Below are 11,466 nucleotides of genomic sequence, written 5' to 3' on the forward strand. Positions count from 1 at the left end.
AAAAAGAAATGAGTCAGTGAAAAAAGATAACAATCCTAATTGCGTGAACTTTTCCTTGGCCAGCACCCATTAAGATCAAATAATAATAACAATAATAAAATAACAACACATAAAATAAATAATATAATAGAAAATCTAAAATAAGACAGGCAAATTCGTGAAGCGTTCCATATTTTTAAGACAGGCTTCAGAATGGGAGAAAATAATAGCAAATGAAGCAACTGACAAAGAATTAATCTCAAAAATATACAAGCAACTCCTGCAGCTCAATTCCAGAAAAATAAATGACCCAATCAATAAATGGGCCAAAGAACTAAACAGACATTTCTCCAAAGAAGACACACAGATGGCTAACAAACACATGAAAAGATGCTCAACATCACTCATAATCAGAGAAATGCAAATTAAAACCACAATGAGGTACCGTTTCACGCCAGTCAGAATGGCTGCTATCCCAAAGTCTACATGCAATAAATGCTGGAGAGGGTGTGGAGAAAAGGGAACCCTCTTACACTGTTGGTGGGAATGCAAACTAGTACAGCCACTATGGAGAACAGTGTGGAGATTCCTTTAAAAACGGGAAATAGAACTGCCATATGACCCAGCAATCCCACTGCTGGCCATACACACCGAGGAAACCAGAATTGAAAGAGACACATGTACTCCAATGTTCATCGCAGCACTGTTTATAATAGCCAGGACATGGAAGCAACCTAGATGTCCATCTGCGGACGAATGGATAAGAAAGCCTTGGTACATATACACAATGGAGTATTACTCAGCAATTGAAAAGAATACATTTGAGTCAGTTCTAATGAGGTGGATGAAACTGGAGCCTATTATACAGAGTGAAGTAAGCCAGAAAGAAAAACACCAATACAGTATACTAACGCATATACATGGGATTTAGAAAGATGGTAACGATAACGCTGTATATGAGACAGCAAAACAGACACAGATGTATAGAACAGTCTTTTGGACTCTGTGGGAGAGGGCGAGGGTGGGATGATTTGGGAGAATGGCATTGAGACATGTATATTATCATATGTGAAAGGAATCGCCAGTCCAGGTTCGATGCATGATACAGGATGCTCAGGGCTGGTGCACTGGGATGACCCAGAGGGATGGTATGGGGAGGAAGGTGGGAGGGGGGTTCAAGATAGGGAACACATGTACACCCGGGGCAGATTCATGTCAATGTATGGCAAAACCAATACAATATTGTAAAGTAATTAGCCTCCAATTAGAATTTTAAAAATTTTTAAAAATTAAATTAAATTTAAAATATGCTGAAAATATGCCAAGAGGGTTATAGGTAGTTTAGTTGCTTGGTTTGCTGATAAAAAACCTATTTTTTTCAATTAATATTCCTGAAGTCTGTCCAAAGAATGAATTATTCAATGAATTGTCATGAAAACTTGTGATCCACTGGGGAGAGAGAAAGTTAGAGTCGTCCATCAAACCAAATGCAAAAATAAAACTTCAGTTCAGTTCAGTCGCTCAGTTCTGTCCGACTCTTTGCGACCCCATGAATCACAGCACGCCAGGCCTCCCTGTCCATCACCAACTCCCACAGTTCACTCAAACTCATGTCCATCGAGTCAGTGATGCCATCCAGCCATCTCATTCTCTGTCATCCCCTTCTCCTCCTGCCCGCAATCCCTCCCAGCATCAGAGTCTTTTCCAGTGAGTCAGCTCGTTGCATGAAGTGGCCAAAGTATTGGAGTTTCAGCTTTAGCATCAGTCCTTCCAATGAACACCCAGGATTGATCTCCTCTAGAATGGACTGGTTGGATCTCCTTGCAGTCCAAGGGACTCTCAAGAGACTTCTCCAACACCACAGTTCAAAAGCATCAATTCTTTGGCGCTCAGCTTTCTTCACAGTCCAACTCTCACATCCATACATGACCATGGGAAAAACCATAGCCTTGACTAGGCGGACCTTGGTTGGCAAAGTAATGTCTCTGCTTTTTAATATGCTATCTAGGTTGGTCAAAACTTTCCTTCCAAGGAGTAAGCGTCTTTTAATTTCATGGCTGCAATCAGCATCTGCAGTGATTTTGGAGCCCAGAAAAATAAAGTCTGACACCGTTTCCGCTGTTTCCCCATCTATTTGCCATGAAGTGATGGGACCAGATGCCATGATATTCGTTTTCTGAATGTTGAGCTTCCAAGCCAACCTTTACACTCTCCTCTTTCACTTTCATCAAGAGGCCTTTGAGTTCCTCTTCACTTTCTGCCATAAGGGTGGTGTCATCTCCATATCTGAGGTTATTGATATTTCTCCTGGCAATCTTGATTCCAGCTTGTGCTTCTTCCAGCCCAGGCTTCCTGATGATGTACTCTGCATATAAGTTAAATAAGCAGGGTGACAATATACAACCTTGACGTACTCCTTTCCTATTTGGAACCAGTCTGTTGTTCCATGTACAGTTCTAACTGTTGCTTCCTGACATGCATACAAGTTCCTCAAGAGGCAGGTCAGGTGGTCTGGTATTCCAATCTCTTTCAGAGTGTTCCACAGTTTATTGTGATCCACACAGTCAAAAGCTTTGGCATAGTCAATGAAGCAGAAACAGATGTTTTTCTGGAACTCTCTTGCTTTCTCCATGATCCAGCGGATGTTGGCAATTTGATCTCTGGTGCCTCTGCCTTTTCTAAAACCTGCTTGAACATCTGGAAGTTCACGGTTCACATACTGCTGAAGCCTGGCTTGGAGAATTTTGAGCATGACTTTAAGCGTGAGAGATGAGTGCAATTGTGCAGTAGTTTGAGCATTCTTTGGCATTGTCTTTCTTTGGGATTGGAATGAAGACTGACCTTTTCCAGTCCTGTGGCCACTGCTGAGTTTTCCAAATTTGCTGGCATATTGAGTGCAGCACTTTCACAGCATCATCTTTCAGGATTTGAAATAGCTCAACTGGAATTCCATCACCTCCACTAGCTTTGTTCGTAGTGATGCTCTCTAAGGCCCACTTGACTTCACATTCCAAGATGTCTGGCTCCAGGTGAGTGATCATGCCATCGTGATTATCTTCTTCATGAAGATCTTTTTTGTACAGTTCTTCTGTGTATTCTTGCCACCTCTTCTTAATATCTTCTACTTCTGTTAGGCCCATACCATTTCTGTCCTTTATCGAGCCCATCTTTGCATGAAATGTTCCCTTGGAATCTCTAATTTTCTTGAAAGGATCTCTTGTTTTTCCTATTCTGTTGTTTTCCTCTATTTCTTTGCATTGATCGCTGAGGAAGGCTTTCTTATCTCTCCTTGCTATTCTTTGGAACTCTGCATTCAGATGCTTATATCTTTCCTCTTCTCCTTTGCTTTTCACTTCTCTTCTTTTCACAGCTATTTGTAAGGCCTCCTCAGACAGCCACTTTGCTTTTTTGCATTTCTTTTCCATGGGGATGGTCTTTGTCCCTGTCTCCTGTACAATGTCACGAACCTCCGTCCAGAGTTCATCAGGAACTCTATCTATCAGATCTAGTCCCTTAAATCTATTTCTTACTTCCACTGTATAAGCATAAGGGATTTGATTTAGGTCATATCTGAATGGTCTAGTGGTTTTCCCTACTTTCTTCAATTTAAGTCCGAATTTGGCAATAAGGAGTTCATGATCTGAGCCACAGTCAGCTCCTGGTCTTGTTTTTGCTAACTGTATACAGCTTCTCCATCTTTGGCTGCAAAGAATATAATCAATCTGATTTCGGTGTTGACCATCTGGTGATGTCCATGTGTAGAGTCTTCTCTTGTGTTGTTGGAAGAGGGTGTTTGCTATGACCAGTGCGTTCTCTTGGCAAAACTCTATTAGCCTTTGCCCTGCTTCATTCCGTGCTCCAAGGCCAAATTTGCCTGTTACTCCAGGTGTTTCTTGACTTCCTACTTTTGCATTCCAGTCCCCTATAATGAAAAGGACATCTTTTTTGGGTGTTAGTTCTAAAAGGTCTTGTAGGTCTTCACAGAACCGTTCAACTTCGGCTTCTTCAGCATTACTGGTTGGGGCATAGACCTGGATTACTGTAATATTGAATGGTTTGCCTTGGAAACGAACAGAAATCATTCTGTTGTTTTTAAGATTGCATGCAAGTACTGCATTTCAGACTCTTTTGTTGACCATGATGGCTACTCCATTTCTTCTAAGGGATTCCTACCCACAGTAGTAGATATAATGGTCATCTGAGTTAAATTCACCCATTCCACATTTAAAAATAAAGTTGACAGAAGCATAAGATAAAATTTTTTAAAATATAATTTAACATGCCTAAATATGAGAAAGTTTAGTAGCCAGTGAAAATAACTGACAGATCTTAACACAAAAAGTTATGACTTTAAGAAATTAAAAAGACTAGGGGGGAAAATGTCTACATTATATTTAAACAGGAAAAGCTTACTATCCATTACCTGTAGAGAGCTCCAAATTATTAATAAGGGAAAGTCAACTCAACATTTATCCTGTTACATATAAAGGATTGGAACAGGCCAATGGTCATTTAACAACAAACTTACTAACAGTCACAGTGGTTAAAATCTATCTTCAATTTTATTTATCAATAACACACACACACAAACCATCTATTGCAAGGAAATGTAAAGAAGGACACTTGGCAGTAGAAGAGAATGAGATCAGAAGAGTTTCTGTGATCTTGGAATTAAAACTCTATGAATTTATATTACAAGTGTGTAAATAACTGGTCAAAAACATGGTTACAAAAAATGGTCACTGCAAACCTCTTTGTAACTCTGTATTGACTTAAAGATGTTTTCAACATACTGTTACATTTCTTCAAAGTTACACAATAAACATGTTGAGATCTCATTTTTCCAAAAATGTGGACATTTATTGCTATATGGAGACTTTTAAAAACTCTAAAAGTATGTAAACCAGAAAAAATTTAGTAATCTCTGTGAAGTAGTATCATAGGTAATCTTAATTTTCTTCAGGTTTTCCATATTTTCTTGATTTGGGGTGATTAACATGAATTCTCGAGTTATCATTCTGAGTTAAAATAAGCTATTTCACAGAGTCTAATAATACATATCAGATAATCCAATATTTCCCTGCCCTTAGTTTATGAGCAGTGGATAGGAGGAGGAGAATCAGGGGAAGTAAATGCAGACTAAAATTCAGGGTTTCTACAGCAATGATCATGCTGACCCTAGGGTGAATGTCCTAGGAAATCCGGCAGATGGAAGATTTTAGCCCAATCCCAAACTTCCACATGGGTTTGTTTGTTTGTTTGTTCACTCTAGTTCCTATAATGAACTTATTTTCTCAAGATTTGCTAACCTCAGAAGAGAGAAAAAGAGAAAGATGTCCAGATAGCTCAGGCTCTAAGGTAGTTGGACCCCAATTAAAGTAAGTTTTAAAAAAAAAAAAAAAGCCAAAGAAAGAAACTGTAGTTACCTTCTCAGCACAGCACTCAAAACAAAAATGACATGGTCATCCTAATTCTGAGAAATACCCGGAAAAAAGACTGGGGCTTTTCGTTTTCCTGTAGAGTCACCCATAAAAGATGAGCACGTTACAACTTTCAGGAATTTCCCTAAAGACAACTGTGCCACCAAGTTCCCATAAAATCATCTACCATCATCACTTTGCTGCCTCAGGTCAGCAGGAAAGCAGAACTAGGGCTTGGCATTTTCAAAGTGCTCGTTCTGAACATGTTCTCTGAAAACACAGCCTGAAGAATCAGCTCTCCATGTCAGAGAGAAAAGCAAAGCAAAACTCCATTTCTAAGCAATGAAAGTGAAAGTGAAGTTGCTCAGTCATGTCAGACTCTTTGTGTCCCCATGGACTGTAGCCTACCAGGCTCCTCAGTCCATGGAATTTTCCAGGCAAGAGTCCTGGAGTGGGTTGCCATTTCCTTCTCCAGGGGATCTTCCCAATCCAGGGATCGAACCGGGGTCTCCCACACTGCAGGTAGATGTTTTACCATCTGAGCCACCACAGGATTCCAAATGCAGTGAAAGTTGGAAAAGATGACTGCAATTACACTGTTGCCTACATTTTGCTTTCTCTAATATTTTCAGTAAGTGCTTGATATAACAGGGTCATGCTCATGACTCTCCCTAAGGAGAAGGAACATTAAAAGAAGTAATAAAGTTATAGCTAAAGTTATAATTGGGCTTCCTTGGTGGCTCAGAAGTAAAGAATCCACCTGCCAATGCAGGAGGCATAGGTTTGATCCCTGGGCTGGGAAGATCCCCTGGAGAAGGAAATGGCAAGCTACTCTAGTATTCTTGCCTGGGAAGTCCTGTGGACAGAGGAATCTGTTGGGCTACAGCCCATGGGGTCACAAAGAGTCGGACATAACGACTAAACAGCAACAACAACAAAGTTATAATTTATCATTTTTCCTCAAAAAATGGGATGAGTTTACCTTATCTTTGGACAAGCCCACCTCAGTGTCAGTTGAGGAGACCCTAGATTCACGCTATCTCTAGCAACTCCCTCTAGTTGCTATAGGTGATAGGATTTTTTTTTAAGCCCACCCTTTAAACTGTGGGTCTTCTGGGATTATACCAAGGACAATTTTCCAGAGTCTTTAGCCTCACTAGTCACTAACTCTTATCTGATAAATGTTTTAGGCTAAAATCACTAGATGTATTCAAGGGGAGATAACAAAACACAAGCTTCAAAGGAGAAAAAAGGAAGCAGTCTTCCCAGCTGAGGGGGAATAAATATCTATGGGCAACATATCCGCAAAGCTCTCCTCACACAGGGAAAAGGTGGTGGGGCCCAAGCTCAGAACAGAGTAAAACTCAGCTGCAGGCAAGCCAGGGAAAGTGGGAAGGAAAAACCCTGGATGACTGCCAAAGCAAACAAATAGGTAAACAAACCAAAACAAGGCTTTACACATTTGGTACTGAGAAGAATACTCCAGTTTGATAAAGAAAATGAAGTCTGGAAATAAAATTACTTTTCTCTATGAAGCTCAGAACACATGATGTGAAAACTCACTGAGGTGATCTCATTCTTAGGAACAGACACACGGGGCTTGGACTCCAAGCCTCAGCTAAAGAGAACAGCCCAGTCTCAAAGAAGATTCCACTTTTAACTTTCAGAGCCCAAAGGGTTTTCTTTGGCCACTAGAAAAATTGTAGCCACAAGAACCAACCTGTTTTTCCATTAAGTTTCAAGAATTATCTTATTCTAGGTTTCACTTCACGGATAGAGACCTAGTCAAAGAGATTAGCTGACATATATGATCACCCCTGACTTTCAGTTCTGTATTCTCTGCCACTTTGTACATTACTTGTCTCCCCATTCTTCCTACTTGCTTCATTAAGACATTTCACATGTATCATCTTAACTGTTAAAAACATTTTTGATATGTCCCTCCTTGGGAGAAAAGGAGGAGCATGTGGCCTCCTCAAACACTTCATCAGGATTTACCAGCTTTTATGTGCAGGAGAAATTTGCACTATTATGATGGCCTCTGCATGAAAATGGTCAGGAGATGTGTGGGAAATGTGCCTGTTTTTAAAGGATCCAAACCACAGGGCCTGATTTATGGCAGGTTTACTAAAGTGGGCTTCCCCAATGGCTCAGCAGGTAAAGAATCCACATGCAATGCAGGAGATGCAGAAGACTCGGGTTCAATCCCTGGAGTGAGAAGATCCCCCCAAGGATAAAATGGCAACCCACTCCAGTATTCTTGCCTGAAAAATCCCATGGACAGAGGAGCCTGGCAGGCCACAGTCCAAAGGGTGACAAAGAATCGGACATGACTGGGCGAATGAGCACAATACTAAAGTAGAAACGAGAGTTCACGGTAATGGGAGTTTAACTTCTCTTAAAGTATGAAGAGGAAGATGAGCTAAAACCTCAATCAGAAGGAGACACCAGGTTCCCCCAAACTTGTGCTATGTGGTTAGAGATGATGAGCATCTCTGTGGACACACACTTCTGACGTGTGAAGTTCACACCCCACCTCTGCAAGAACCATACAATTAATCCCCTCAACATAACACATCAGAATTTGCATCCTAACACCCATGGACAACCTTTCCTGCCTCTTTCTTACTGACTGCACCTTCCATTCTGTTTGAGATGAAACAAAATGCTCTGTGCCACTGGGACTGCACAACCGGACATATGCATATTTCAAGACATATGCATATTTTGAGAATCCCTTCAAAACCTATTTATGTGCACACCCACGTGTGTGTTCTCTAAGAGTGGGAGTTTCTGAAGATACTCACTGGACATGAGAAAACCATTTAATTCCTGAAGGAAATATGCTAAGAAAAAACTAAAGTGAACTTAAGAATTAAAGATTATACACAACATACCCATCATAAGCACAAGTCTGTTCATCAGCCCAAGCAAAAGATAGTAAAAAAACCCAGGATCAACTTGCTCCCTATGTTTACAACAGGGATTTTAGGGCTATGGTGGATGGAAGCAGTGTTTAATTTCTATCCACCTGCTTTATTAAAAATAAACACTCAACATTAAGAAAGACAGTTTATAAATTACATGTGTGCATGCAAAGTTGCTTTAGTTGTGTCCAACTGTTTGTGAACCTGTGGACTGTAGCCCACCAGACTCCTCTGTCCATGGGAATTCTTCTCAAGAATACTGGAGTGGGTTGCCATGCCCTCCTCCAGGGGATCCTCCCAACCCAGGGAGCAAACCTACCATTTTCTGCATTGGCAGGCCTGTTCTTAACCACTAGTACCACCTCGGAAGCCCCATAAATTACGTGATACTCAGTTATTTCGATGTGACATTCACAGGTATCAAGTTGTCAAGAAAAGCTGCACCAAAATTTTGTCATCTACTTCAAAATTGGTCTGTCAAAGTCTAAAAAAATACATACCAGAGTTACTTGGAATTAGGTAAATACTTATCTGGACAGCGACCAGAGATGAAGTAAATCCTCCCCACGAATTCTGGCTTTCCTTGCTAACATTAAGTTCATTTGTAATAATATGGAGAGCGCCACGCAGGACAGTCAGGAATGTCTCCGCACTATTTTAAGAAAATTTGACAACCTACCACTGTATTTGTTTTGCGATCATTAAAAGGGGAGCAAAGGCCTGTTTGTCCGCACCTCCCAGGCTCAGCTGCACGGCTGGGTGGTTGGAGCTCTGACCAAGAAGGTGGGGCCCCCTGGCAGAGCCACGGGTCTGAACTGTACGCCTTTTCATACAGGCAGAGGAACTGGGGTTAACCACACTATAACCCTCCCACCTGAGGAAAAGGCCTGTTTGTTCCGGAAGGCAAAGCCCAGCCTGGTTTAACTAACTGCAAGCAGTCACTTTAAGCAAGGCAGTAAGAAAGCTCTAGTCTAGAACGGGAAAGTCATCTACTTGATGAGGATTTCTTCAGAGTCCAGTATCTGGAAAGACACAGCTCAGGCGCCTTATCTGACGCTTAACCTGAAAACACCTGATCTTTCCTTTGGCTTCCTGGCCTGGGGAAAAGGACACGGCTGCCCGCCCATGCCTGCGCCTTCAAAACTTTGCACCGCTCTCGGGGTTTGGTGTAGGCGGAACAGTTCACTGCACGCATTTCGGCTCTGCGGGACCGCCTCCCCTGAAGCCAGACCCCTCCTAGGGGGCCGCCTCCTCTCTCTTAGCCCCTCTCTCTTACTGTTCCACCAGACGCCCCGTGCGCGCGGACCCGGGTGGGAGAGCAGACACACCGAGTGGCGGGGTCGCGCGGGCGGCGCCGGCGGCTGGGTCACCAGGCAGGTGGGCGCAGGCCTCGGGGAGAGGGGCGCGCGGCCAGGCGTCCGGCCCCGCCGCGAGTCCCCACCTCCGCCTGGTCTCCAAGCTCTCGGCTGGAGCACGCCCGGAGAGCGTCTCCGCTTGGTGTCCTGGAGCACTTTTTCCGCGCGAGCCGGCCTCTCCGAGCCCCCGGGCGCGAGGCTCGGGAGGTGAGAGAGAAAGCAGAGGTGCGCGCGCCAGGAGACCCCAGGAGGAGAGCAGCCCGGGGAGGGGGTGGTTGTGGACCCCCCGAAGAGCGACCGCAGGATGGAGGGGGTCCGCCGCGGCGATCGCCCCCAGGGTACTGACCTGCACTGGGGCCCCTGGGACGGACCTGAGGCCCTGCTCCACGCCGGCAGGTCCAGCGTCTCCACGTCGCGAGCCATGGTGCTGCCCCGAGCGGCGGGAGAAGGCGGCCTCCTGAGTGGCTGCCGGCCGGTAGTGCGGAGGAGAAGCGCCTTCAAAAGCGGCGCGGGCGGTGGAACGCTGGGCAGCCGCCGCGCCCTCCGCACCGCCCCCGGGCGGCCGAGCTGCGCACTCCCTGCCCTCCGGGGCGCCTGACTCAACCCTTCCTTGATTTCTGCATTCTTTTGATTCTGACATCCATCCTTTGACCATTTTAGAAGTCATTTGTATTTTGATGCATTCAAGACACGGGACACTTTCAACTGAATGCCAAGCCCAGGGCTGAGCACTGAGGACCCCTACATAAGACCACGTGCTGGTCTGCAGCCACTGTTGCTCTACCCTCCCAGAGCTTCTAAGGAGGACGCTTGTTGGAAAAGTGACATGAATCTTAGAAAGGAGGGTCACGGTCACTTACCCAAATGCCACTTTCAGCTGAGGGTTATGTTGACTTGGAAGTCCCAACCGGCCAATAGCTTCTTTTCCAAGGGGCCCTATTCCTATTGGTTGCCACAGGAGCGGCAAAGTCCGAGAGGTCCAGGCTGTTCGAATTAGTAACTGTTTAAAAGGTCTTTGGGTTTAACTTGGTCAAAGAATATTCTGCCAATATGCATCTCCAGATAGATTGTACTGCAAGGAGATCCAACCAGTCCATTTTAAAGGAGATCAATCCTGGGTGTTCATTGGAGGGACTGATGCTAAAGCTGAAATTGCAATACTTTGGCCACCTCATGCGACGAGTTGACTCACTGGAAAAGACTCTAATGCTGGGAAAGGTTGGGGGCAGGAGGAGAAGGGGACGACAGAGAATGAGATGGCTGGATGGCATCACTAACTCTATGGACATGAGTTTGAGTGAACTCCGGGAGTTGGTGATGGACAGGGAGGCCTGGCGTGCTGTGATTCATGGGGTCGCAGAGAGTCGGACACGACTGAGCGACTGAACTGAACTGAACACATATAAAGGGTCTTTCCGGTGGCTCAGCGGTAAAGAATCTGCCTGCAGTGCAAGAGAGGCAGGTTTGATCCCTGGATGGGGAAGATCCCCTGGAGAAGGAAATGGTAACCTACTCTAGTATTCTTGCCAGGAAATCTCATGGACAGAGGAGCCTGATGGACTACAGTCCATAGGGTTGCAGAGTCAGACACAACTGAAGTGACTGAACATACATAATGTATATAAAAGTATATGTAATTGACCCCCTTGTCCACGGAAAGAAAAGAACAGGACTCAAAAGTTGGGAGTTAAGTTTTGTTTGAGGACTTTACTGAGGACAATAGTCCAGAAAACAGCCCATCAGATATCTCTGAAGAGCTAAGGCATATGTGTATGCTCAGTCACC

At 44.0% G+C, this 11,466-nt stretch overlaps 1 protein-coding gene across 3 annotated transcripts in view; it reads right to left on the bottom strand.

The window, feature by feature from the left end:
- MCOLN2 (mucolipin TRP cation channel 2) overlaps positions 1 to 10,201 on the bottom strand; it is a 70,502-nt gene extending 60,301 nt beyond the window's left edge. The window contains exon 1 of one of the 3 annotated variants that reach the window (XM_055403605.2): positions 10,028 to 10,201. In XM_055403605.2, the coding sequence (XP_055259580.1) occupies positions 10,028 to 10,104 (77 nt within the window). In that variant the 5' untranslated portion in view covers positions 10,105 to 10,201. Of the gene's footprint in view, positions 1 to 8,826; positions 8,916 to 9,005; positions 9,121 to 10,027 lie in introns of those variants that run through there. The other 2 variants (XM_088835447.1, XM_088835448.1) reach the window with 2 other exon arrangements.
- Between the last annotated feature and the right edge of the window lie 1,265 nt (positions 10,202 to 11,466).

The sequence above is a fragment of the Moschus berezovskii genome, chromosome 4 (assembly GCF_049115385.1).
Source record: "Moschus berezovskii isolate FMDL1 chromosome 4, NW_MosBer_1.0, whole genome shotgun sequence".
NCBI classification, from domain to species: domain Eukaryota; kingdom Metazoa; phylum Chordata; class Mammalia; order Artiodactyla; family Moschidae; genus Moschus; species Moschus berezovskii.